A 27872-nucleotide genomic window follows, 5' to 3' on the forward strand; every position below is an offset into this window, starting at 1 on the left:
TAGCCAATTAGGTATTTCGTTGTTCAGGCTATATGTCTATACATAATTCATCCTGGCTTCAGAGTGCAGCACACCCTGCTAGAAAGAGGTGTGGCCTTGGATGAATGGCCAGCCGTCCTTCCAACACACTTGCGATGAAAGAACTCGGTGACATATGCACCCTCTATCAGAGGGATATTTCCTTACCAGCCTTAATTGCATCAATTATAATGACCGGGCAATTTATTAGATTGAGTCTGATCGGCCAATGTCTTCTTAAAGCGGAAAAGATAATAGTATTTGAAGAGATTCTTGAACGTGTACGACCTTGGAAACAATAAGACGCATATCCTACGAGGCTTACTTATAATCATACGCATGGTTAATTTCCATTCAGACGACATGCAACGCTTTGGGTCTCAAAAAGATATCTAATTGCGTCCGTTGAATCAGTCTGTCTATGAGAGAGTCAGTTGAATAAGGCTTGAAATTTCGAAATCACACACTCCCTCGGCGCAGTTACCCAAAAAAGCCTCGTGTGACCAGAGTGTGATATGAAATATTCTTGCCTTTTAGGGGTATGTACGAGATAATCTAACATGAATCTCAGTGGCGTTGAATTCTGACTGGAGGGCGTGCTCGCAGCCGAAACCAACATGCATTTATAACCAGGATAGGTGGTAGATATGACATTTCTCTGTTGCAACACACCATCATTCATCTACTCGGAGCTTTAGGATTACTCCCCCAATTTCTGAGATCATGACGTTGGCCAGTGATCCCTGTTTCAGGGAACACACAGATAATCAATGCAATCTATGCAGGATTTTGCTTATCGTGGCGAATACTCTTTGGTGTCTGGAGGGCTACACGAAAGCAAATGTGGTGAAAACTCAACTAGTGTGGAATAGTAGTAGCCCATTCTTTGGGAGAAGTGTCCTCAGGCCCGTTTAGCTGTTTTCCGTTTATATGTTCGTACATTGTCATTACCTAGGTAGCTCACCAGTAATTCTCTCTCAGAATCGGGCTCTTCACACTGGATATTTGGTTTATGTTGACATCAATTGATATATTCTCTCAAGCACATCATTATGGCTATCTCAATCAGAGCTCTTCTCTCCCAGGGCAAAGACGTCGTACGTCTTTGCGAAACGCATGATATTAGTTCTACAGAAATCATCAGAAACACTATCACCGACGATGGCCAGCGCTTTGATGGCTTGTGGTTTGGTGGCCTGTGCCAAACGACCTATCTCGGCATACCAGACACTGAACTTATATCTCCCCTTCAGCGAGCAGCTCTGTTGCTTTTAGAGAACAATTTCTATCAACAACGCAGCAAGCCTTCTTTGCGGAAACCAGTCTGCGCAGCTTTTGATGCTGATAGCGGTGGGGCCCTTGCAGATATACCGGCATTGGTTGCCTTGCTGGATCTAATGGGCATTTCGATGGTGATCATTGAAGACAAATCCGTCTCTGAACCGGGCGAGAAGGTCAATTCTTTAGGCGAGAGTTCCGGTGCTCAGCCCCAGGCAGACAAACATGAATTTGCAAATGTGATTCGCATTTTCAAAGCTGCCGCTGTGAACAGAGATGTTATGGTGACCGCAAGGATCGAGAGTTTTACTGTCCGAAAACGACGGGCTGATGAAGCTGAGGAGAAAGCATCCGTTCAGGCTGCGTTGCAAGATGCCTTGGACAGGGCACAGGTCTACCATGAAGCTGGGGTAGATGCAATCATGATTCACAGCAAAAGCCGAGATCCAGGAGAAGTGAAGTCTTTCTTGACTGAATATCGGTCTAGAGATAGCGTGACACCACTGGTTGTTGTTCCAACCACCTACTCAGACACACTGCAGAGTGATCTTTACAATTCAGGCGCCAATGTCATTATCTACGCAAACCATCTGATGCGCGCAAAAATCAGCGCAGTCAGCAAAATTTCCAAGCAACTTCTAGCCGAGAATCCGGATTTATTCTCTGATGACCACGAACTAAGTGCATGTCTGGAGGCTCAGAACTTCGGCTGTCTTTTGCGCATATTGTGGGAGCGGAAATACTTGGGCAAGGAGTCTAAAGTGTCTCAGATGTATCGTATTATTGCTACTACATATGCATCGGAGAATATGAGGGCCACAGTCCAGGATCTATTGACTGGGGAGCAGTCGGGCTGTGAAGCTGACGAGCGAATTATACCAGTGAAAGATTTGCTTAAGATTAATGCTCGTCAGATTTATAACCCAGGAGATCTGCTTCCACGTCACTGAGCAGACAGTATAAGAGCGTATCTGATGTTTGTTTTTCAACGATTTTAGTTCAATATCTAACGAATTCTTCTTTCTACCATGCTACGTATTGATATAAATGTCTTTCTTCCCGCGCTCTGATTTCAGAGACATGCACTTCACATTCTGTAGTGGTATTAATTGACGGCTAGATATTTCTGATCATACCACATATAGACTGCAAACCACCTAGCTGGTTAAGGCACAATATCACGCGACCATGTGTCAATATGCATGATGAAAACATGCCTACCGGGGATGCCATGAGAGTTGACCTTAGAACATGCCAGTCATGCATAATGCATGTATGTAGGATTAGGCAATGATGTTCTCTACAGGCAGGTGCCGTGCAGAATGGCATTGTGCAATATAACTCAGCCCATAATGCCAATTTTCTTGTCAGGGATTCCACGGGTAGCTGGACGTGGCAATCCCGAGGGTTATGGATGCTGATAGAAGGGAATTCCCAAGTCAATGAAAGAAGTGCTGCGTGATCTCTTGCCATATCTGGAAATTGCTTTGACCTTGACAAGTTCCCAAAGTCCTCTTTATGCAAGATCCCTGAAGATAGATCCCTGAAGATAATGCAAGTAAAACCTACGAATCGGCGTTGTAAGTCTACATTATTGCCACGAATAAGTTCTCAACAAAAAGAAAACAACAAGTCACGAAGTTGCTCAAGAAGACAACGCATACTATCAACTGCATGAGAACAACAATGAAACCAAGCGGGGTTGAAAAATGTCAAATTGATATCTCCATCAGATAACATTTATGAAGTTACCTAATTGATATAGCTTTGTCCAATTGATCTTTGATATTGCGTTTTTGGGTAGGCTGATGAGATCATAAACTATATTTGATTTGCAAATGAGAATATATGTTGTTAGACATAAGTATTGTTCTAAAACCTCTTAACTTTGTCGAAACAGTTGGCTCTCCCGTCTGATTTAGATAGATCTAGTTCACCATATTAGTTGATCATACAGAAACCCTATCATGTTGCTCAACGGTGCATCCAAAGCAGGCTCTTCTATCAGAGGGCCATTGAAAATAAAGAGAGTTCTTGATAAATTCTAGTACTTTGATGTAACACCATGTATTGGCCGAGAATATGAAAATTTCAATTTCAAAGAATGGCTCCGGGCCCCAAATTCCGACGAGCTCATTCGTAATCTAGCCATCACCAGTATGATATTTTTCTACCTTGTTGAGTGAATCAATCTAAAGGTAACCTCTACTGTAGTTTCCCAGCGCGGCGTGGTCTTCTTCAAATCCCAAAACGACATGGATGACAACCTCCAAATGGAACCGGCTGATCATCTTGGAAAAAGAAGTGGCAAACCAAAAGATTCAGGTCTGCCCATCCATTCTATTTCAAACTTTAGGTCGTGAGCACGGCGGAAATGATTATCGAATCAATATCATCAGTTCAGTAGCGTTAGAAAAGCTCTATAAAAATGACCCAAATGAGAAGAAGCAGGAAAGCAAAATTGGATGGCACTCTGATATCAACTTTGAGCCCATTCCAAGTGATTTTACTATTCATAGGCTGACCGAACTTCCTGGCGTTGGCAGCGGTACAGTCTCGAATTCTCTCTCCAATTAAAATGGTCTCCTGAGATGCTAGACACCCTCTGGGCCTCCGGATATGAGCTTTAGGATCGTATCTCAGCCCCTTACCAGAAATTCATGACAGGCTGGGCCATCGGACGATTAGTTTAGGTGAAAGACCGTATTTCGATCCTAATGGCCTCTTTCGTCGGGAGGCTTTGAGAGACGATGCGTTGTGTTCTTAATTCCTACTTGCTACTCTATCCCTAGCACTATTTAGCAATGGTTTTGTTCGATGCCTGGACCTGCTTCGTACTGTAATTGTTATAAGTCAATTGTATACTCATGAATGATCAATATAGCGTCAATAATACTGCAATAGTAAGCCTAAACGTATCGCTTCTGATGAATTTTTTTTTGGATTTTATCCCTGACTCTGTCCATTAGTCGAACAGCCAAATTGTACATAGCCTTCCTAGGTCACATACCTAAAATATATTTACTATCAAGATACCACATACATCTTTAACTGATTTCCCTCAAGAATCTCGCACACTCAGTTGACCTGATCAATTGATGCCCTTCGGCTCCGTGAGCCTCCATCAAATGAACGTAATTTTGCACTCAGCCCTCGTTAACAATCCGAACAACACCCTCCGCCATCTTTTATCAAGCTAGTAATATCCCTTGATCACAAATTGCCTCTTTCTACTCTCGGACTCATTCCCAGCTTTTGTGCCAGCTTCGAGCATCAATTCAAAGTTTTTATAGGTGTGGCTTTTGGTAACGCTCGCCGGATAGCCATCCAGMAACGGAGAACGTTGCGCCTGGTATCATGGTGTTTTTTTTTTTTTGGCTGTGAGTTCCTCATGCTATCAACCTAATTATTTCATGCATTATTATAAATTTGAAGCCAATAGTGGCCTCTCATTAGAAAAGTTAAAGGGGTCCTAAATAGTACAGCACAATGTGCTATATCACTTGGACACTTCTATGAAGCAATTGTGAGAGATAGTTCATGAACAAACATTACAGGTATATCAATGAGATCTATGTAACATCAAGAATCTGTCGAGCCAGCCCTTACCCGTGAGTCCTCTATACTCTCCTCTATCACAAGGTCTAACTTTAAGACGACTTATTCTAAATCTAAAGCCCAGCTTCTCCGGCTTGCACCTTCTCTAGCCCTTGTTTTGCAACATTTTCGACGGAAACCTTGCCGTTGTAGATGTCCTTGGTAGTGGCAAGAATTGTGGACCAGTCCTCGAAGACGGTGAACGGCATTCCCTCGCGCTCGCAGAACCGAATCAAGTCTGCATCAGTTAGTAAGGATTGAATTCGAGCATAGTCTTGGGGAAATTTTCATACCGTGTCCCTTCTTGGCGAAGAGAAGGTCAGTCTCGGCCGCAGCGGACAAGTCAGACACACCGTCACCAGCATACAAGAGTATAGGACGCTTATCAGCCGGCAGGGCAGCATATGGCTTGATCTCGAGTGATTTGTTATGACCGAAGTGGCTGTCGTCCCGTCAATAAAAAAAGCTCCATATCCCTCTAATGTTAAATACGCACCTGTCATCGTGGTACTTGATCTGCCAACCTCCAGGAGTGTTAATGTCCTTGCCATCCCGACTCTCGACGTCGTTGGCCACAATAGCCAAATGCTTAGGATCCGGCTTATGGCCAAGCAACTCCTCGAACAATCCGCTAATGATCGGAACCATCCCCGAAGACAAAACAACAATGGGTACGTTGTTTTCCTTGGCCCAATTATAGAATTCTTCGAAGTATGGATCCAATTTCATGTTTTCCTTTAAGATCTGGATGCACTCGGCGAAACCGGGCTTGACACTGTCCAACATTTCGCGGAAGGAATCTCTGTAAAGAAGGGGCCATCAATTGGAAGCCACGGAGGTGGGGATTTCAGCATGAAACCGACCGGAAAGACGATTTGCCTGTGAGGACATCCTCGTTGCCTTGTTTCCGTTTGACCTGGCCGTATCCTAGGTTATCGGTCTAGAAGTGTACGTGTTAGAGGGGTACTCGGCGAGAGCGATGCGATGCGACTGCGTACCAAGAAGTCATTGCCTATCGACGGTGGATTTATCAGTACGAGGCGCATTCCAATCGCGAAAAGGCACAAAACAGAAGCAATTGATAGCTGACTCACTGTCTTTCAATGTGATTGTCCCGTCAAAATCGGTAAAGAAAATGATCTTCGGACTGGACTGAATGTAAGGAAGATTGGACGAATCGGTAGAACCCATGGTAAGTTTGTGAGAATGCAAGACGTGAAACGAATGGAGTAGTGTTGGAGGAAGGTGAGCGATGGAGTAGAAAAGAAATTAATGATCTGGAAGAAAAGCGCAGTCAAAGAAAGACAGATTTATGACGATAAAAGATCAGGGACGGAGTATAGGCCGGTGAAGTCTCCATGGAGGGGCGTTGCGGGGCTCCAGACAGCCAGCCTCTAGGCCCATGCCATAGCTTGGAGCGCCGCCAAAGACCCGCTCATGCTCACCGGATCGCCAGAATATTCAGTGGATTGGATTTGATGATGGATGAAGAGCCATTCTTGCGATTGCTTGAGATTTGGTGGAAATATCGAGAGAAAAGACTGCGTGGAATCACATGTGAATCGTCAGTTACACATGTAACTATCGAATAGATATATGTCGTAACTATCGTACCATCGTACGTATCTGGATTAAGACTTGGAATCAATACGTGCCGTAACGATACGTATTGTAACCATACAGTATCATAACCGCGGAATTGTTTCCTTCGCGTTTAAATCTACATCAAAAAAAGTTGTCTCTAACTTTGGGAACATCGACAGCATCGCAAACAAGCCACCCGAGTCTTGTCTTACTCTCACCATCAATTGAAAAGTAGCATCATTACAATGGGATGGCTCGCCTTCTACAATCCTTCCGTCGCATCTTAGGGATCGCTACAAGCTCTGCGGCGCCGACTACTTCGACCCGTTCGTCCTTTCCCCGATCAATCGATACAGACTTTTCTGTCTTTCGCGGTGCGTATATTCATGGTATCATAAGAGATCTAAACCAGGCTAACGATTTTATCATACGACAGAAGGCGACAGGGCGATCATTCAGGGCCGGATCCCACACATCACGAAACCGTTGAAACATGGCAATCGCACCGAAGTAGCTCGAGGATATCTCAATCACAGCGATGTCATAGGTAGTCGAGTCTGGAATCCTATCCAAGCACAAAAGGGTATGCTACGTGAGGGATCTGATTTGGCTATAAGCAAAGAACATAACGCTAACAAATTGACAATAGGCAAGGAATATCGGCTTAGCTTACCTACATTGGAAGAATACGTCGTCTATACACCCCGACTAGTCACACCGGTACGATTCATGTCGATGAGATTGATAAACTGGTATTGATTGTGAATAGTAGATCTATGGAGCAGACGCCAATTTGATTGTATCGTTGCTTGATATCCACGCCGTGCCCCCCGCCGAAGGCACCGGAGACCAACCACCTAGACTCGAAATTCTCGAAGCAGGTACCGGCCATGGCTCTCTCMCCCTCCACCTGGCACGAGCAATTCAAGCCGCGAATCCCAATCCCCCCTCTCTACCGCAGAAATCGCAGGTTCGCATACTCGAAGAGCGAACAATGAGTCCGTATGAGGAACACGCAGGAGAAAAGCGCACAGAAGAAGACATTGCTGGAGATCGGAAAAATACTACCATCCAAAAGGACTGGGACGAATGGCGCGCCCAGCGAAGAGCCGTCATCCATACCGTCGACGTCTCGCCCAAATTCTCGACACATGCAGAGCAAGTCGTCCGCGGTTTCCGACGAGGCATCTATGCTGGAAACGTAGATTTCCACGTCGGCGCGGTTGAGGATTGGATCAAAGATCAATTACAGCGTCGCCGCAGCAGTAGTTCGAAGGGATTATTCAGCAACCCCGGGAGTGCGACTGAGCCTTTCTTGTCGTATGCCATACTCGACATGCCATCTGCGCACCAACGGATACCGCATGTGGTACCTGCCCTAAAAGGGGATGGCCTGCTTGTCGTGTTCATGCCGAGTATTACCCAGATTGGAGACTGTGTGCAACTCATTCAGAAAGAGAAACTGCCGTTCGTTATGGAGAGAGTTGTCGAATTGGGGATGGGCATTAGCGGTGGTCGACTATGGGATGTTCGCATGGCTGTCAAGAAGAGTCGTGCGGATCCATCGTCATGGGCGAAAGAAAGTCGTGATGAAGCCGAACAAAGCACAACGGAGGAGACAGACATCACTGAGTCGGTCAGCACTTCCACAGCTTCTGAGCAGGAAAGTACTCAGGATAATGTGCTCGTGTGCAGACCTAAGGTTGGGTCCAAGATTGTCGGAGGTGGCTTTGTCGGGATATGGCGAAGAATCGAAGATTCGCCGAAAAAGAAATTATGATTGATATACACTGTATTATTAGACTATTGTGTAACTATATATAACTTGTACCATAGCAGCTCATTGCCTCTCAGGCATATAAGATACAAAGGCTTCCTCCCAGCGAGGGGAATTATAAACCCGTATCGTAACCATCAGCAAGCAGACAAATCAGGCATCATCCTTCACCAACCTCGCCTCAATCCACTCCGTGACGTCTTTCGTCATCCCCTCCCCAACCCCATCCGGCTCATTCATCAACTTATGATACGCACCCACATACTCCTTAAAAGTCTTATCTCCATGCCACTCCAACCCTTCCACCAACTTCTTCGTAGCCTCAAACCATGTAACCCGATCCTCCGTGCCATGTCCCACCCACAACGGCGGCACATCCCTCTTATGAACCGTCGCCTTTTTGTAGCACTCATTCAGCCACGCGCCACGATCCAACATACCCGCCAACCCTTCCAAGGTACCCGTACTATGAAATAAAACGCCCTTATCGTTGATGATATCCGCCTCAACGGCGGTGTTTTTGGATACCCATTTGGGCTCTACCTTTTGCACCATGGTCATTTTGGGCACGATGTGTCTTGCGATGCGGCCCGCGAATTCCACGATTTTGAGCGGTTGGGTTGACGGATGCACAGCAACCAAGGGTGCCACGGACAGGATACCTGCAACCTTGACTTTGGTTGTTGGAGTGCTGTCTTGTTGGTGATGGTATGGTGATTCGGGGTTCAGAACGTAGTACAATACGTTCATACCACCCATACTATGTCCCATCAAAAACAGAGGGATTGAGCCTTCTTTGGTGAATGGGATGAGAGACTGCAGGAAGAAGTGTAAGTCTGCCATGACGGTGGTTGTTGAGCCGAAGTTACCGCGGAGTTTGCGGTTGTTGATGACGGATCGTCCCCATCCTCTGTACGAAAATTAGCATGCATCTTATAACGCGAGATGGCTGAGACGTACCGTTGATCGACGGAGCGCACCTCGAGCCCAGATGATGCTAGGGTTGGGAAAAATTCAAAAAACGAGTTGCCTTATATACGATTAGTACGTGGAAGAAAGTCTAAAATAGCGTCACTTACAATGGTCACTGTATCCATGGTAAAACGCAAGGATTGCTCGGGGGGTTCCCTCAGGCTATCATCAGAATACTGTCAGTGATAAATCCCAGCTAAACGATAGAAATGAAGTAGACATAGAAAGTGACATACCTTCCAGGTCTTTGTATACAAGCTGGTTCCATCCGGCAACACCAACGAACCTTCTTCCTCGGTAAACCCGCCCATGTTGTTACTCGCAGTCGCCCTGTCTGTATCTGTATTGACTATAGGCGTATTCTCAATGCCAGAGAAAGCAAGCATATCTCGAATATTTTTCTGTTGACTATGTACAGAGTTAATGAATGTTCAAGTGATGGCTGGGGTCAGACTCCAGGCTAATCAATACGAACAAGGAGGAACAAATCACATGAAGATTCGTCGTCCCGGGAATTAGCCAGCTTTGGGTCCGGACTCGGCAAAGGGACAAACCCTAACTTTACCAGAATAAATTATTACTGATACTATAATATTTGAAGAAATGATAGGAAGAAGACTTGAAAAAAATTCCGCTGCCTGTCCTAGTTGAAATACTCGTAAGAACGCAAAACCAGATGATAACGTAGCAGCAAAACATAACGTTGAATACGTAGATGAATGGAAGCGCAAATTTCCAAGATACAACTAAACACAGATTGCCCCAGCCAATAAACGGTAAACCAAACTAATACAACGAATAAGAAGAGCGGTGATTTAGGGAATGAACGATAGTCATACCACGCCAGAAGTCTTTTTAGAATAAAGTTGTTATTTCAAGAAGGAGAAGAGGAAAGAAGGCAATGCTTGATAATACGGACCAAAAGTGATAACAATAGAGAGGAAGGAAGACAGGGAGAGAAGAGGTAGAGGTAGATCATAACACAGACCAAGGAAGCGAAGACGATGGGAGACAAAAGACATCAACCCGCGCAACAAAACTAAGAAACAGATTCCGAGATGAAAAGATAAAAAAAAAAGGCGAGCAAAAAGACGAACCCTCAATCAAGCACACAGTTGAACAACACCAGCCCCTCATTATATGCTAACATGCACAACTGAATTACATCAATCAATTCGACCTATCTCGTGACGGACCAAAATCCGCTTCTATAACCTTGCCCTTTTTCCCCTTGACTGAAAACTCCGCCAGCAATGCGAGATGGTCACTAGGAAAATGATAGTTGGGAAACCCCGGAACCCTCTGGAGATACTCCTTGTCCACCTCGCCCAGTAACGCTGACACGTGCAGGGCGGTAGACGAAAACCAGATATAATCAAGAATGGAACTGAAATCAGGCGTATAATTCGTAAAGGACAGCTCACCAATGGCGCTGTATGCAGATTTGAGTTTGAACGGATGGGTCATGCCGACGCGGCTTAGGTTGCCGTATAGACGCTTTTCCAGGTCAGGATGTGCCTCTGTCAGTCCACCGTGTGCGAGGAGGTTGTATGCTGCTTCGCCCGGCGCAGAGTTGAAATCACCGCAAATCAAGAGCGGAATTTGGTCGCCGGATGTGTAATCAGCAGACGGCGCAGGCTCGACCGGGGTTGTGGCCTCGCGTGCACCATCTTCGGCTTCTGAAAATCGGAATGCCGTCTTGTCTGTGCATGGCGGGAATTTGGAATACTTCTCGGAGAGTTTCGTAATCTCCTCCATCAAGATGGCCGTCTGAATGAGTTTCACATCTCTGAATGCCGGATCCCAGTAAAGATGAGCATTGACGACAATCAACCGCGTTCCGGTCATTCGGTTCTCCAAAAACACCACGACAGCAATGTGATCCTTTTGCCAAAGACGATTGTAAATATCATCTTGACCCTTGGCATCTGGTCGCCGCACAGCTGTCTGGCCAAAGTTGATCAACTGCTTGTCTAGAAGAATATACTTGCTAGCCTTGAAGAATGTTGCACAGCCATCAACGCTCTTAGCTTCCTCTTCATGCATACCCATGGCACGGCCACGAGGCCAGTATACGCCTTTGTAGTCGTTGTATGCAAGCTGTTCTCTGAAAAAGTCGTTGTAATTTCCTTGGTCGATTTCTTGGAGACAAGCAATATCCGCATCGTGGCTTCGAATCTCGTTGAGAATAAGGTCTCTTCGGAATTCCCACGCCAAGGCGCGCGATGGAACATATCCATAGTGTGATGGAGTTGCCGATTGGTCGCACAGAGTGTTGTATGATAGAACGGTGAACTTGTCTGCTTGAGCTTGGGAGGACTTGGTTTCGTCGAGAACGATCCAGTCTCGATCAGAAGGAGGAAGATGCACTGCATAATAATCAGTATTCTGTAATAATGAAGCTATCAAAAGACATCATACCTGGCATTTCTTCAATCAAATATTTGATAAGAGCCTTTGTGCCATGAGTCTTGATCTGAGACATCAAGACCTCGTTCAACGGATTGCCGTAAATGCCTAACATTTCTAGTCGATAAAGATAACCCAGTTCATATGGAAGGCTTCGTATATGGTTGTCAAATGCGTAGAGTGTGCGTAGATTTGTGAGCATACCGATCTCGACAGGCAATTCGGTGAGTTCGTTAGCCGACACATCCAAGTGTGTCAAGCTGCGGAGTTGGCCAAGCGCAGGTGGCAACGCTTTCAGCTTGTTGTTGCTCAAGTACAGTTTATTCAAAAATTTGTAATTGAAAAGGGCTGTAGATATAGCACGGAGTCCCTGACTTGTGAAATCAAGTGCCGTCCAACCCTGTCTCTTGCTGTCCTTGGAGGCCACCGCGCTCGGCCGGTTGTCGTTGGAGGTATCATTTCCATCTGCCGTGCTCGGAGCAATTTGAATGCCTTTTGTCTGTTGAGCAATTGTCCGTGCGTAGTAATGAGGGGATGTTGCCTGTCTAGCTTCATTGGCAAGCTGCAATTGCTGTTGCCAGTGTTCGTTTATGGAGTCGTCTATTTCGTCTTCAACGTTCCCGGGTGTTCCATTCTGTATGTGGCTAGGAGTAAAATGAGGAGTTGTGCTTGCTAAGGCGCCGGCGGGGAAGTTCGGTTGATGGCTGAGTTGATGAGTCGCTTGGTTGTGGTGAGTGTGATGGTGTTGTTGTGCATGATGAGGATGGTGGTTCTGGTGTTGAAACTTGGGCATTTGCATCGCAAACCGTTGGTGGGTCTGGCTGCCATTCAACATGGCCGCATGTTGAGCCTGGTGGCCTTGACTGTACATGCTGTAGGTGTTGGAAGTCGTATCAGGAATTGAGTGCGGGGATCGAGATGTTGGGGTAGAGTCGGATTGAAGTTTTGCTCTGCGAGGCGAGCCCGTGTAATTGCGTAAGAGAATCGATTGTTGGGCCGTATTCTGAGCTAATGGCGCTGGAAAAGAGAACTGCCCGACACCAGGCTGTTGAAACCTATAGAGACCATCTGCCATTAACGTGGCAGACGAGTCCGAAAAGGGAGCCCTTGGCGGGGAAGCTTAATCGAGGGGACTCGATTCCTCGCCAAGAACGTTTCTGGGTCTGACGAACAGTCGGAGGAGATGGAAATGAAAGATCGCACTCGTTCTCTCCTTCTCTTCAACATGGGGTCCTGGATGGAACCTCCTTCACACAATGCTAAGCGGGCAACGTCTGACTACCCTATCTCATTCGGACTCACGCACTGTGGGTTTGGAGTATCCGTCTTAGGAAGCTGGCATATGTGTTCTTTATCGCAAATCGTGATACGGCGGGRGGACAGCGAGTCAACGAGGCTGGGAGTCACGAGCTGGAAGTCAGTAGAAGTACGCAAGGGACAGTCAGAAGTCAGAACTCCGAACCGGTCGCAAGAGATTGATGCGCAGTATTACCAAGTGTTCTCTCTACACTCGATCTCGTAGAAATGCTAGGAACGTGGGTTGTGGTCGGACGAAGGTGTTCAATCAGCTGGCTGGTCGACCTGGTGGAAGCGGTTTGCATCGAAGACGGAGATCCAGTTGGCTCACGTGACTCGATGATGGCGAAAGCGGAAATATCATTGGCCTGCTGAAAAGCGCCAAGACATCGCACTTGGACAGCGGTGGGCTTGGCGGGACGAACTTCGAATGCTAAAGAACAACCTGCTTCTTGTCTACCTGGTGATTTTGATGTTGGGCAGTATAACTATATCCTGTCTTGCGAGATGCTCTCTAATCTCGTTGGTGGCGGTTGCAAATTCAGTTCCTGCACGTCAATTGTGAGCTTATGCCCGAAATCTTTAATATCGCGTGGCGTACTCGACCAGATCTGTATCAGTGCACGCTTGAGGTCATTGATTCAACAGGTTACCTCAACTCAAATCTACACGACTTCTTATTCTGAAATTGACAGTATCATTCGATTAAAGAAAATGCTACAAAGAAATCTACTGTTATTTCGGGAGAATTCCGAATGCTGCTTGGTTCCCAACGAAGTCACGGAGGATATATGCCCCGGGTACTGATCAATTCTGAACGCCTTATCAGGCGCCAGCTAAGCATTATTTTTCTATTCAACCAGGCCCTCGTTCTACACTAACCAGCAAATGCTCCACGAAACCAACTGTCTTTTCACATAGACTGCCAATTGCTCTTCTTCAGTTGAATCGTGACTCGATTCAACGGTCAGTAATTTATTCACGCGATTATTCGTCCATACACTAATACGATACTTACCAGCCGTTCTGGCCAGACCGTCCATCTTAGTGTCTTCACCATACCGCCCATAGCGGCCCTTGTAATTTAGGTTCAACTAAGCGTGGTGCTGTGATGATGCGACCATTTCGTCTAGATAATAGTTTGACTCATAATTGTGCTCGTTAACGGTCAGCGAGCTCACGAACATTCCGACTTCCAGTTTAGCCCTGAATCCTTCGACCTTATCCCCCGGCCGAGGCGTAAGTTCGCTCTATCTACTGTGTACTACTATCTCACGAGGGGCTGGCAGGGTCTATGCTACGTGAAACTTTTGCGGCGTAGTGCCCCCGTTAGAGGAGGCTGACGAGGGGGCGAAACAATCGACCGATTGTTCTAGGAAACTTCTGGCGCGAGAATACACACCACAATTTATATTAATCCACCACTGCTAGCTACGAACTAACTTGACTAAGAGATTATTTATATTAAATTTTGGCTTCTCTTTGATTAAGGCACGGCTTCTTTTTTTCTTCTTCTTTTCCCGCCTGCCAGAACCCGCATGCCTGCTTACCTTTTGGGTATTCAGTGTGCCTATCGATTCTTAATTTTGTTGAACCTATTTTTGTACTCGTGCTTTTTGCTTCCAACGATAACCTCAGCCTCATGTCATCGCCCTTCATTGGTCGGTAGACGCCAACGACTTCCGTGCATACCTATCACGATTCAGGACTCGCAGATAACAGTATTATGCACTTTCTGGGACGAATCGCGTAACAAAGGACGCCGCATCGAATCAGAACTCAAAGGTAAATCAAACCCGATCGCTTCAGCCGACAGATAAGATCGTTTATCTTATTATATATATCAGGTTAATGCCTATCATTATCAAATCCGTTTGTCACAACCTGCGTCCAGTCGAGATCAGTTGATTATCCAATTTCCCAATCGGATAATCATGAATGGTCCTTCGTGGGCGGGGTCCTCTGCGTATGTGCACCCTTCTCTCTTAGCATCCCACTTGGAGGCATTTGCGAACGCGCATGCACCTATCGGTTCACCCTCGACTAATTCTCGGCCTCGTTCTGCGCCCAACACAAATAGCTCTTCTTTATCTACTCCTTCTCAAACCACACATAATGGCGGCCCCGGTGGCCCTGGCGCTGCCGCCTCTACATCCTCTTTGTCTTCTTCTCCCCCTGCTCCACCGGATTATGTTGCGAAACCGTTTACCAGAATAAATGACCGGACGTACTTTCGCGACCCTGAAAACCCATACCCGCTACCATGCGATCTTCCAGAAATACATCGGCAATCTCTCCGGACGATGACCCTTATTCGAGTTTTCGGTACGCCGTACTGCGCGCCGCAGTTGAAAGATAAGCGACCGAAGAAAGTGCTCGAATTGGCGTGTGGTTCGGGTCTATGGTCGCATGCCTGCCACGACTATTTTCTTGAACACGACGTCGGTAGTCCGAAATCGCCAAAGGATACATCGAAGGATGACAGTAATACTACATCCTTTACGGGACTTGACATCGTCGCGATTGCGCCGAATCTGCGCAAAAAGGGAGTCAATTGGCAGTTTGTCCGACACGATATTCGCAAGCCTACTCTACCGTTTCCGTCGGAGCACTTCGATTTTGTATTCATCAAGGACGCCGGACTTTGTCAGTCTGCCACAGCGCAACAGATAGATCTGCTAGGTGAACCGTTGCGAGTACTCAAGCGTGGTGGTATTCTTGAAGTTTGGGATTCCGACCATGTATTCCGTGCTCTTCTACCTAATCCTACCGCGCCGCCCAACCTATCCAAAAAAGACCAAAATCATGCCGACGCCACGGCGACATACACCATTTCCTCCGCGACCCCGTTTGCAGCAGCACAGAACAAGTACCTGCTCAACTACAATTCATGGATCGAAAAGGCATTCGAGAAGCGCAAACTCACACCCATGCCATGCGCTACCATTGGTCTTTCATTCACAACCGAGGCCGACGCGTTCCAAAGCTCTGGCAGTCGTCGTATCGCAATCCCGCTTGGCGCAGAGGTGCGGTGGGAACAGACCAGTGGGCGGGGAAAGTTGAATGCTGATCAATTGGCTCTGCGACACACTGCACTCACCACTACCATCCAGATGATAGAGGGCATGGAGCCGATGTTGATGGAGGCTAGCGGGAAGAGTCGAGACGAATGGGACCGTTGGTGGGCAGCCATGACCACGGACCTGTTGCAAAAGAACGGTCTTGCCAATGGCGAGTGTCTCGAAGTCGGTGCTTGGTGGGGACAGAAGAGATAGTCGCACGTCCCTATTCCATCTTTGACGCCAGTGGACAAAGAGGGTGGATCGCTTTCACCTTGTTGGTTTTTGAAAAATAATGTAAGCAGCAAAGCGAACGTGACGGCATGGTGTATTATTCTCAAGGATACCCCGGGGATCATTTTGCTAGGAATAGGAACGGGCGTTTTGGCAGAACACAATGGAAAGCGGCGTTATAATGGCGTTATACTTAATCATCGGGTCTGATATCTTTGTTTGAGTGTTCGATATTTTTTCAAGAAATACCTGAAGTGAATCTTTTATCAGTGTTTTCTCAAGTCATTTGTATGATGGGAGAGGTGCCGTGTATATATCTCAGAACATTAAAACATAATAAACTTACAATGCTTCCACTTCTAATCAAGACAATCCCACGGTCAGTAGTCATATACTAGAAAAGATCGGACAAGACAAACCCTTCTTCACAAATTCAGCCCTCTTGATGCCCTCCTCAATCTCCTTTGTGTCGGTGAGATTCATCTTCGCTGCGAATGCGCCATGTAGTCTTGTCCGGAAGTAGTCGTATCCCAGCGGGTATTCACGGCCCAGGTAGAGTAACTCTTATGAGACGTCAATGTTGTATCAACATTATTTTGATGCAGTCAATTTAGTTACATACCCTTGTAGACCCGAATGACTTGTCTGCGAAGCTCTTGGGTTGCCATTGTTTCTCCGGTTATATGGGTATTGCGTGGGTTGTATGTCGGCAGATACGGAAAGTCTGTCGACCGCAAATCTGGATCCGCGCAAACCAATTCAATAACTGGAGTTGAAGGGAGGAAATTCCGATATCAACTCCAGACTAAATGAAAGGCGGAAGACAGGTATCCTAGATACTAGTCTTATCCAATGGTTTAAAACTCTGTTGTTGATTGTCAGACGTGAGAGAGTTAACAGAAAGATGAGTGACGTTATGCCCAGGGAAGTCAGGGACCACTCAGACCTTGGCGGCAGAGGTCTTATCTGTTATCGATAAGGGATATACAAAGGGATAAGCTTTGAGCCTTACGCCCAAGGCTCACAATCAGCTTACGTTTCTATTAGTATTGACAATACACCTGCTACTTTCATGCCACAAATTTGAGGACGAGCTTTGACAAATTAATGGATGCAAGAAAGCGCAGGTTATCCCAAGCCATCTTTGCTTACATGGGCAAGTTCAGAAAGACGCCTTACAAGCGGCGTCAAGTCAAGCCAGATTCTCCCAAGTACAACAAGGCTGGGATCAAATCACTGGGATATAGGAAATGATTGGATATCGTTTCTCTAAAGAGTCTGGCGGCACTGTCTGTCTGTCTGTCTGTCTGTCTGAGCCGAGCAAACAAACGGAAGTTTCCCGACAAACGAAATGACCTGCCTTTTTTACTGCATACGGGCTGGTGCAGCCTTGTGCCTTCCCAATCGACCAATTTGATGCCTGAAACTCGTTGATTGCCTGAGCTCTTATCTGACATATCTGCATCCTCCAAGACTTCTCTCTCTCTCTCTCTCTCTCTCTCTCTCTCTTCTTGTCCTCTCTCTTTCCCTCTTGATTTTACCATATCCATTCTCTCTAACCTTTCTGTCTCATACCTTCTCTCCTACCGATTCCATACTCCATGCAACATGACAAACAACTCGAGTACCCTGGAGCTCACCTTCAACCACCTCGCTTTCCCACCAAAACTTCCTGGGACGCGAGACCCCAAGGTCGAACTTGTTGAACGAGATATCTTGACGCGTTTACGCACTGCCGTGCACACCACCAAGGCATATTCATCAAACAATGACGCTATGTCTGTTTGGGAAAGCCTGGAAGGATCCTTGGAAATATGTCAGTTCGTCAATGAAAATGGCTTCATCAACCGAGAAGCCCTGGAGTCGACATTACGATCCCTCAATCCCGATCACACCCTCATCTTACATGTCACTCAGCAAAATGCAGGCCTCATCATTCGATCATCCGGGTAAGTATTGAGTATCCGTTAGTTTCATACTAGTATACCTTTCTCACATCCAATCTATTCAGGGAAGACTTCATCTTTGAATCGTTCGAAGCTTCCCCTTCAGCTGAACAGACCCTGGCTGCCAAGGGCGCCATGCAGTGGGATTTTCCCACCGTGGCCGTGTCTCTACCACGTCAAGACCTGGTGTCCCCCCAGTTCCAGGAGAATCTAACGTACTTCTTGGAGGGAGCCAGTTTGGATGCTGTTGATGAGTTTACCGCGAAAACTCACAAAGCTGGAATTGCCATTTCTGAGCCTCGAGACACTACACATCCCGCCCTCATAACTGACTTTCTCATGACATTGCTGGAAGTCAATGGTACTCGCGCAAACCTACCATTGCTTCGAAAGCGCGTCAAAGACGACGTTTGCTGGGACAATGCAGAGTTGCCCTGGCGAAGGAGCCCATTCTGGCTTATCCTCCGCGTCGCTGTGCAGCGATCACTTTACCTGGCATTTGGAGAACAGGAAGGACGCCCTCGTTACAAATTTCTGTTGTGCGTATTAATGTCACAGCTCTTGACAGATTGCGTACAAGCTTCCTTCAATCCAGAATTGTGCAACTTCCTGAGAGCCAAGCTGTGCAGACGTTTGGCCAAACTCGAGACTGAAAAGCTCCATGGAAATTCATCTGTTGTACATACATACTCGGAGCTTTTTGAAAGCATCGGCCCCATCTGCCGTAAAGCCATTGATATGACTACAACGTCCATAGAAAAACAATGGGTCGCATTCAAAGCACAATCTCTGCGCAAGATACCATCCCTTCCTCCGTTCGCTGATGAAGATGACCTGCATTTGACTTTACCAAATAGTGGCTCTTACTTGCGAGGTGTTCTCAATCAATCCTATTATCGACCACCAGCAAACCCCTCAATCATTGATGCAGCAACACTTGGGGCCAGTACTAGCAAAGCCACTACGGAGTTCTACAGCTCCCTACTTGCACGTTACAATAAATTACAAGATTGGGAAAATCAATTTGAAACGACTACAGCGGAAGTCCCCCAATCCCAATCCGAATGTTCCAAAAAATGTCAAAGCTTGGCCAAGTATTTACTTTCGTATCTGGAGGCTGTCGGAGATGCATACGATGGAAACAGTGAACAGATGAGCATTTTTATATTGAACGTTTTTGAGACCTGGGTCTACATGGACCAGTGTGCGCTCAAGGTTCATCCATTACTGAGTCAATATCATCCGTTTTTCGAACCAGGTATGCTTGACGTACTGCTTTTGACGCGCCTTCACGACATGAAACGTCTACAAGCCATTCAGGAGTACATCTCAAAACGCTGTACTCAGGCAGAGAGACTATTGGACATCTTCGCAGATCCTCAACAGGGCTATTTTGCGGACCAGATTTTCACACTCGGTGAGACTGGCACCATTACAAAACTGGATGCCCTCCATGCCATCATCGAAACCGCATCAGGACTTTCAAGAGCTACAAAGGAAGGGGAGCTGCAAAAAACAAATGACGAATATAAAAACCGCACCGAGAACATGATGAGACATTCATGTACACAACGCCGGAATCCAGACGGAACTCATGACATACGGGGTTGCACCCATTGTTGGCATGTGCGATCGCGTAGAAGACTGAAAATTGAGGTCCATGAGGATTTTCTGCCCTCTGAAGATGTCAAGAGGAAGAATAACCTGATTCATAAGCGAGCTATACTGTTTGAGCTTGATACTCCGCCGGCGTTTTCTGCTTATCGAACAGCCACGTGGGAAATTATTCAGCGTCTATCTTGTCCAATCCCACAGAATTCTTCGATTGCCCCAGAAATGCTTCTTAAGGATTATCCTCAACTTAAGACCTATTACCACGACTCTGGAAATTTCTCTCTGGCGTCCACCACGAAGTCATTTCTTGGCACCCACTACAATTTCAGGTTCCTTCCTACGACTTTAGCCAAGGTTCTTATGCCTTTTGGCCCAACATTTTACTCTTACTATGATTCAGGTCGCAAAATCTGGGCGAAATCTGTTCAACGACCACTGTCTCTAGCTCATCATTTTGCATTGCGGCTACCTAAAGAATTTCCATTTTCGACCCTTTACTCGTCGGCCGATTTTGCTGCTGATGGCAATGGCCCATCTTCGTATGATACTATCGCCAGCATCGCCGAATGTCCTTCAGATTTGACTGTTCACGAGTACACTGCCCACCAAAGCTTGGTATCTGGAAAGCATCGGAGATGGCTCTCTATCTTGATCGAGCTGGGATCCTCAAATGTCAACTTCAGTCTACAAGATACGATGATTCTCTTCCAGCACCTAATCCTTCAGGCAGGGCCCATGATGGAACATGACGACCTCCGCACTGTCAATGCTGTGTTTAGAGATGTCATATTTTGTCGTAAGCTTCTGGATCAGATTGAACAGCATATCAAGGCTATATCACAAAATTGGCGGGAGAATTATTATATGGAGACATTGTTGACGCTCGTAATTCGAGTGTGCACTCTTGGCCACAAACTTGTACTTCCTAGAGCTCAATCACTTCTCACATCCATACGGAACATTACGCTTACATGGATCAATACCTTGCGTCATGAAATGAGGACTACGCAAGAACATGACGTTGCTGAGAGGTCTGCCCGATATGGATTCTTAGCGGCTCTTTTGTGCCGGCGTACATTCTACCTCGCGGCCTACGATGGTACGCCAATGGATCAGGAACATTTCAAGGCGTTCGTGGAGGCAACTCTGGCTATGCAAGAGAATCTTGTGGTTGATGTGACTCGATTCACGGATGCCACCTTGAACATGCTGATTCGAGATATCAAGATGACATATCGTATGAAGTCAGCAATTCGCCACTCTGTTCACCAGCACCCACTAGGCTTACAGTCAGCAATTGACACTGTTTGGCCAAACGCAGCATCAGAGGCGCGGCAATACGGCGCATGGAAGCCTCTAGATGCGCCATATGAGTGGTGGGTGACCTCCACGGTATCTTCTACTGAAAATACGATATCACAGGTTGTACATTACCATCTGCTCGAAGGCCATCTTTTGATTGATGGGAGAGCCTTGGGGAAATTGCCTCCTGCTATACGTGACTCAACAACTCTTAAAGAGCTGTTTGGTAATCAACGGCTCGTCGCCTTTCCATCAAATGTTTATGGAATGAGCTACGTACTAGGCATCCAGCAAGACAACCATGACATCCATTTGGGATTCCGGGGCAGTGATCTCGTGGTTCAGGCTCGGAAAGGCCGCGACACCAAGGAATTTGTACCTTCACATGTTTTTGGAAGTGGCTTTAAGCTTGATCTCCCAAGGTCTCTGATTGATGACATCGTACACTGGGTAGACCTCCGGAGTGGAATCCTCGAAGCGCGACGCAGACCCAAAATTTGGCGAAACACAATGGGGAATTGGAATATAGATCTACGCACGTATCGGGCACGAAGGCATAAATCAACTTTGGTAAATCCTCAGAGCAGGATATTTGGTCTCATATCTCAGATTTTCCGTGATTTCGTACCCGCCCCCATGTTGACAGTGTATCAGCCATTGAAGGGCACCCTGGTTGTGGAAATCAAGAGCATGGATCTCATGTTTAGAGTCAATCGACAGAAATTACTTCATTGTGAACAGCTAGGGTCGGAGATAGACCCAAATCAAGACCCTGGCACGTTCTATGGACTCCGCAGTATGATCGTTTTACGGGATGCATCCAATCCTTCACAACGGAGCCTCCTCACTACCTTGGGTCCTGTGAAATATCGACGATCCGGTGTGCATGTGGAGGTCTATATGGAGAATGATGGAAGATATGCAAAATATTCAATTGATTCCACTTTGGGACGGCTACACTGTCCACCGGAACCGCGACTTCTGTACACCAAGGCCCAGTTGCATGCGTACACTTCGTTTGTGGTACCAGATCCCCTCACAGGACACAATGGCACTGAGGAAGCCTTACATTGCCTGCAATCAAGCTCGTGTCAACCATGGAATCCATTGATACCCCCCCTCGTTGCGATACTACAAACAATTGCAGAATTGTCACCGACGCGAAGTTATTACCCGAAGGACTTGAGGAAGCAGCAGTCGGTTTCTTGGAATCCCAACCTTACCACAACAATTCAGCATGACGCGTATCGGTCCGTCATTGATTCCATTGTCAAGAAGTCCGAGCGGTTGTGGCTTTTTCACGCCAAAGTGGCCGAATCTGAAATAAAAGCTACTGAAGCCCCCCCGACACTACTTTGTGAGCGTTCTTACTGGCGCCGGTCAATATATGAACGCCTAGAGTCTTTGGACCTTCCAACGTCAATTGATGACTTTATCTACAATGTCCGGGGGAAATGGAGGCAGCCTTGGAGAGCATCCAATACTCGGGAGATCGTCAGTTTACTACGCCACAAGCCGGAATCCCTCCCTACAACCCATGGTCTGAAAGACATCATGAGGACATGGCCGCTTATCGGCGGTTATGAAAATTCTTTTGCTCCGCGTGTGGTTGGTGACTGGTTGGGAGCCGACCTTGCCCAAGAATGGGGTGGGTTGGTGAAGATCTGTGGTGATAAATCTCGGGAGGGCTACAGCATAATGTTTATCTTGGGCCTCATGGCATTCGCTGATGGCGCTAACATGGAAATTCTACGGACGTTGAGTGCATTCAGTATCTTGCAAGATCTGAAAGCCCTTAATCTACCCAATGTCTCGTCGTTGAGTGGACCCCGTATGGATCAGGCACCACTTCTAGAAGAGCTCATAAGTCTCATACGTCCGTTCTGCGAAGTCTACAAAAATCCCATATCATCTCGTGGGAAGAGAAGTAGAAAAGATATACAATCCCATGAAGATGCACGACAGGCGCATGAGCTGAAATGCTCAGAGGCAAGTACTTCTTTTGCAAAACATCTCCTGCGCCAATGGCCGAATAGGGATCCCTCCGCAGATGAATTTAGCGAAGGCATCCTCAACAAATACGGCGCATTGGATGCTGTTGTTCCTTATTGGCACACGTTTCATGATGCTTTGCAATTTTCAAAGCACATATCTGAGGTGCAGACAATCCTCGATCGACACCACGCAAAACGTAGTCTTGAAGGACCTATGGCCATTCTTTCTGATGTTGAGGTGTACGGATCGCAGAAGAAACAGAACGCCGTAATCCCTCATTTGTTTCAGCTTCTTAGCAACAGGCATGGGAAAGTATCTCCAGTCGCCGAACATTTGATTGACAATATACATCGAATCAATCACAGATCTGCTGGTTCAGACGCAAAGCGGGGTACGAATCAGAAGCCGGTAACTAATGCTGAGATCAGAGAGCTGGAGAAAATTGTCACTACCCATTTTGTGCATTCTGACAGTTATGTACAATCAAGTTACGGGCGTGACTTGACACGTAGTATCGATGCTTTCAAACGTCTTCAACCCGAGAGCTCTCCGGAAGCGAGTCTAAACTTGGAGAACGAAATTATGAGTGCTAGAAAAAGCATGAGGCTCCATCACAACATAATTCAAGATCAGATTCAAGATGCTCGATATACTTGGCTTAGCCAAGCTAATCTCTGGCCATCTCTTAGTCCGATCTCGATATTAGAGCACCTCAGATCTCATAACAGCTTCAAATTGCAGAGCAGTACAAAAAAAGAACTTGTCGACTACGCAACATCTATCTCCAAGGTTCAGCATCTACGCCGAATGGAAAATGCCACCTTGAAACGCGATCGAAAACGATTGAACGCAGAACAGGGGAATCGTGGCTACATTAACTGGGTACCTGGTGACTTCCCCGACTGGTTACTCCTGGAAATCGACGCCAACATTCATATTCGAAAAGATCAGGTTAATGTGGCATTGGAGATGATATCCCCGACATCGGGCTCTAACTCTGTGTTGCAGATGAATATGGGCCAAGGAAAGACCTCTGTCATTATGCCGATGGTTGCATGTGTCTTGGCTAATAGGGAAATGCTTACAAGGCTATTGGTTCCTGATGCTCTTCTGTCTCAAACAGCGCAGATTCTCCAATCTCGACTTGGTGGCCTTGTCGGTAGGGAAATCACGCATATTCCCTTTTCTCGTCGAACACCAACGACGGAGAATCATATTCAGGAGTATCGCCGGCTCCACGAGGAAATGCTCCACTCAGGCGGTATCATCCTGACCATTCCAGAACACGTACTTTCATTTAAGCTGTGCGGGTTACAACGAATCTCTGATGGGAAAATCCCTGAAGCAAAACAGATGGTCGCCATTCAGGGTTGGATGAATGAAGTTTGCCGAGATATTTTAGACGAATGTGACTTTACATTGGCTACAAAGACACAACTCGTATACCCGAGTGGAACATTGTTAAATGTTGATGGCCATCCGGACAGGTGGAAGGTCACGGAGTTTATTCTTGACTTGATCGCACATCATCTGCGTGATTTGGCGCAGCAATATCCACGGAGCATCGATGTTGTAGAACGAGGGGAGTCAGCATTCCCCATTACCCATATTCTACGAAAAGATGTTGAGCAGGCTCTCATTCAAAAGATCGTCGATGACATTTGTGCAAGCCGCACCCCGATACTGTCGCTGTGGGAATACACATTCGAGCAGCGAAGGGCAATCCGAACATTCATCTCGCAGGAGGAAATTGAGGAAACCACCATCAGAATTGTGAACAAGACACTGGCTGATACTCCAGTTTTCAGGAAAATTGTGTATCTTATTCGGGGACTTCTCGTGCACGGTATTCTCTTGCTTTGTCTTAAGAAGAGGTGGAATGTACAGTATGGGTTGCATCCTCGGAGAGATCCAGTGGCTGTCCCATTCCATGCCAAGGGCGTGCCATCAGAACAAGCCGAATGGGGGCATCCTGATGTGGCGATACTTTTCACTTGTCTTGCTTTCTACTATCAAGGCCTTGATCAAAAGCAACTGCGACAGAGTCTACAGCTAGTTCTGAAATCTGATGATCCTGCCACAGAATACGATCAGTGGACACAAGCCTCGACCTCGCTTCCAGAGGCTTTGCGACACTGGAACATAATCAACATTGATGACGAGGGCCAAGTTGCAGAGATTTGGCGTCATTTGCGTTTTGCAACTGTTGTGGTGAATCATTTCTTGAACCACTTTGTTTTCCCAGCTCATGCAAAACAATTTAGCATTAAATTACAAGCCTCAGGATGGGATGTTCCTCTGTTTTCTTTTGATAGGGAAAACACTTCGAAAGGCAGCAGACGACCGGGTGTCACGACTGGCTTCAGTGGTACCAACGACAGTAGGAACTTACTACCACTGACAATCAAGCAGCACGACCTTCCGGGGCTTTTGCACACGAATGCAGAAGTCCTCACTTATCTACTACAAGAGAGGAACCGAGGGTATGTTTTGGCAACAAATAGAGATGGTAGGCGCTTTTCAGAGCATCAACTCCTAGAGCATCTGAACAACATGAAGATTCGTGTCCTTATCGACGCGGGTGCATTTATTTTGGAAATGGACAATAGGACATTGGTCAAAGAATGGTTACAGCTTGACTACTCAGCACACGCAGCTGTCTACTTTGGTTCCGATAACAAAGCTTGGGTCCAGTATCGAGCTGGCAAAATTGCTCCTCTACTCGCCACTCCTTTTGCGGATAATTTAGACGGCTGCTTGGTGTATTTGGATCAGGCTCACACTCGAGGTACTGATTTATTGCTCCCAGTCAAAGCAAAGGGTGCACTTACTCTGGGTCCCAATCAAACGAAAGACCACACGGTGCAAGCGGCCATGCGACTCCGCCAACTTGGCACCACTCAGTCGATAGCATACATTGTACCACCTGAAGTCCATCAGAGTATCCAAGATGTCTGCAATAAACGCACTAGGGATTTATTTGACTCCTCAGACGTTGTGACATGGTTACTCCATCAAACTTGCAACAACATTGAGGAATTGCAGCCGCTGTACCTATCCCAAGGCAAGGACTTTTGCAATCGAATGCAGGCGGCGAAAACGTACAAAGATTTCTTGGTCAACCGCTTCCATCAAGAAGCATTCATGGAGGTGTTACAGCAGCCTGAACAGCAGAACTTGGAGCAGCTGTACAGGCCTGGAATATCCCCTTCTAGTGAAATTTCTCAGTCTAATCTAGGGCTTACAGGACAACTTGTTGCGTTCCAGAAAGATCTGAGAAAGCGACAATTAGCTTCTAAGGATGCCTTCAGTTATGCTAAAAGTTCAGCGCTCGAAGAGGTCGAACAAGAACGAGAGGTCGCCTTTCAAGTTGAGGAAGAACGAGAAGTCCAACGACCCTCGCGCATGCGAGCTTTGCAATTCGCAGGACTACATAAGACTATCCGCGAATTTGTGACTACCGGCGCCTTATTTGGCCAGGAAGGGTATACAAAGGCAACGACAGTCCTAGAGAGGACCAAGGTCGGGACCAAATATGGAAACCACATATCTCGGCTTCTTGGGCATTTATATGTCTCTACCGAGTTTTTGAGAACCGTTAGGACTAAGGATAAGGATATCCTTGATAATTACACTGTAAGTTCATAACATACTATTTTGCATAGCGCAGCACTAAAGACTTTCTGTTCAGCGACCGGTCAATTGGATCCTCTGGAGTGAGGTTTCCCGTATTGCCATGGTGATCATCCCAGAAGAAGCCGAGGAAGTGATACCTATGTTGAGAGCTGCATGGGGTTCGCCCGTTCATCTGCTTCTGTACGCTGCACCAGTCACTCGTAAAATGCTGCAATTCGATGCCCTCACCTACTATGCCTCTCCGAATCTGCCGTTCATGTGGAAACCACCAACGTGGCTGCCATTCGAACTAGCAATACTTTCCGGGAGACTTTACTTCAACTTCTCAGACTATGAGGCATTGTTGCAAAGCATTAATGCTGCTGAACAAGATGAAGATAGACCAAGCTCATCATCGGACGACCAGGCAAGCGCCAAGAACGTCCTTGCATTCCTGAATGAATGGCTCGCGATTCGACGCCAAGGGCAGGATATCACACATACTCCCATGGGCTATGTGTGCCAGGGCCGCAAGCTTCGCAGCGACCATCCGTTCTTTGTGCAGCGGTCTGAGCAAGTCGATTTGGCCAGTGGGTTTATTGCAAGCTACCAAACTGGTGTCAATGAAGAGGAAGAAGATGATTTTTTTGATGACGACGATGAGATTGAAGGATCTGTTGGTGGTGATTCCTGCAAAGAGGAAGAGAACGAGGTGGCTGTGAAGGAGGAGGAAGATGACGATGTGAAGGGGGTGCAAGATGGGGACGTCAAGGGGATACAAGTTGAATATTTGAAGCGGGAGCAAGATGAAAAGGTTATGAAAGAAGAAGTAAACGAGGTCACAGAGGAGGATAACATGTCTGTTACAATGGACACATCTTCAGAACCATCGATTGTCTACTCATGATATGGTATTGTATGGTTTACGATGTTGTATCCGTGGGGTCATTTGATTACTGTCATGTACGATAGAAATTGGTTGCAAAGGGGTTGAATACTGATTTTTCCATTTGGTATTTAAATTTGGTGTATAAATTCTATTTTCTATTGATTTGTTTTTTTTTTTATAACCCCATGTACGAGTCCTTTAGATATTAAATTAGGTGCGCGAATCCGTCCGCGCGCAGCGCGCTCACCTTATTTGGGTGTTGAATTTGGTGCACAAATTCTCCAATC

At 46.6% G+C, this 27872-nt stretch overlaps 8 protein-coding genes across 8 annotated transcripts; 4 read left to right on the top strand and 4 right to left on the bottom strand.

Moving 5' to 3' along the window:
* Positions 1-1070: 1070 nt before the first annotated feature.
* Positions 1071-2246, top strand: BHQ10_001875 (uncharacterized protein; the record flags this gene model as incomplete). Its single annotated transcript, XM_040873959.1, has 1 exon — positions 1071-2246. The coding sequence occupies one exon, from the start codon at positions 1071-1073 to the stop codon at positions 2244-2246; it is 1176 nt and encodes a 391-aa protein (XP_040730380.1).
* A 2721-nt stretch (positions 2247-4967) lies between these two features.
* On the bottom strand, positions 4968-6084 carry BHQ10_001876 (uncharacterized protein; the record flags this gene model as incomplete). The annotated part of the gene is made up of 6 exons (XM_040873960.1): positions 4968-5131; positions 5187-5335; positions 5390-5695; positions 5757-5833; positions 5892-5905; positions 5988-6084. The coding sequence occupies 6 exons, from the start codon at positions 6082-6084 to the stop codon at positions 4968-4970; spliced, it is 807 nt and encodes a 268-aa protein (XP_040730381.1).
* Positions 6085-6727: 643 nt separating this feature from the next.
* On the top strand, positions 6728-8257 carry BHQ10_001877 (uncharacterized protein; the record flags this gene model as incomplete). The annotated part of the gene is made up of 4 exons (XM_040873961.1): positions 6728-6851; positions 6914-7060; positions 7127-7197; positions 7250-8257. 4 exons carry the CDS (start codon positions 6728-6730, stop codon positions 8255-8257), a joined length of 1350 nt encoding a protein of 449 aa, XP_040730382.1.
* A 150-nt stretch (positions 8258-8407) lies between these two features.
* BHQ10_001878 (uncharacterized protein) lies at positions 8408-9612 on the bottom strand (the record flags this gene model as incomplete). The annotated part of the gene is made up of 4 exons (XM_040873962.1): positions 8408-9164; positions 9215-9284; positions 9334-9388; positions 9463-9612. 4 exons carry the CDS (start codon positions 9610-9612, stop codon positions 8408-8410), a joined length of 1032 nt encoding a protein of 343 aa, XP_040730383.1.
* A 784-nt stretch (positions 9613-10396) lies between these two features.
* Positions 10397-12506, bottom strand: BHQ10_001879 (uncharacterized protein; the record flags this gene model as incomplete). The annotated part of the gene is made up of 2 exons (XM_040873963.1): positions 10397-11595; positions 11648-12506. 2 exons carry the CDS (start codon positions 12504-12506, stop codon positions 10397-10399), a joined length of 2058 nt encoding a protein of 685 aa, XP_040730384.1.
* Positions 12507-14865: 2359 nt separating this feature from the next.
* BHQ10_001880 (uncharacterized protein) lies at positions 14866-16206 on the top strand (the record flags this gene model as incomplete). Its single annotated transcript, XM_040873965.1, has 1 exon — positions 14866-16206. The coding sequence occupies one exon, from the start codon at positions 14866-14868 to the stop codon at positions 16204-16206; it is 1341 nt and encodes a 446-aa protein (XP_040730385.1).
* A 360-nt stretch (positions 16207-16566) lies between these two features.
* BHQ10_001881 (uncharacterized protein) lies at positions 16567-16892 on the bottom strand (the record flags this gene model as incomplete). Its single annotated transcript, XM_040873966.1, has 3 exons — positions 16567-16583; positions 16644-16787; positions 16847-16892. 3 exons carry the CDS (start codon positions 16890-16892, stop codon positions 16567-16569), a joined length of 207 nt encoding a protein of 68 aa, XP_040730386.1.
* Positions 16893-17832: 940 nt separating this feature from the next.
* On the top strand, positions 17833-27603 carry BHQ10_001882 (uncharacterized protein; the record flags this gene model as incomplete). Its single annotated transcript, XM_040873967.1, has 3 exons — positions 17833-18173; positions 18236-26717; positions 26773-27603. 3 exons carry the CDS (start codon positions 17833-17835, stop codon positions 27601-27603), a joined length of 9654 nt encoding a protein of 3217 aa, XP_040730387.1.
* Between the last annotated feature and the right edge of the window lie 269 nt (positions 27604-27872).

This window comes from Talaromyces amestolkiae (genome assembly GCF_001896365.1).
Source record: "Talaromyces amestolkiae strain CIB chromosome Unknown scaffold2.1, whole genome shotgun sequence".
NCBI classification, from domain to species: domain Eukaryota; kingdom Fungi; phylum Ascomycota; class Eurotiomycetes; order Eurotiales; family Trichocomaceae; genus Talaromyces; species Talaromyces amestolkiae.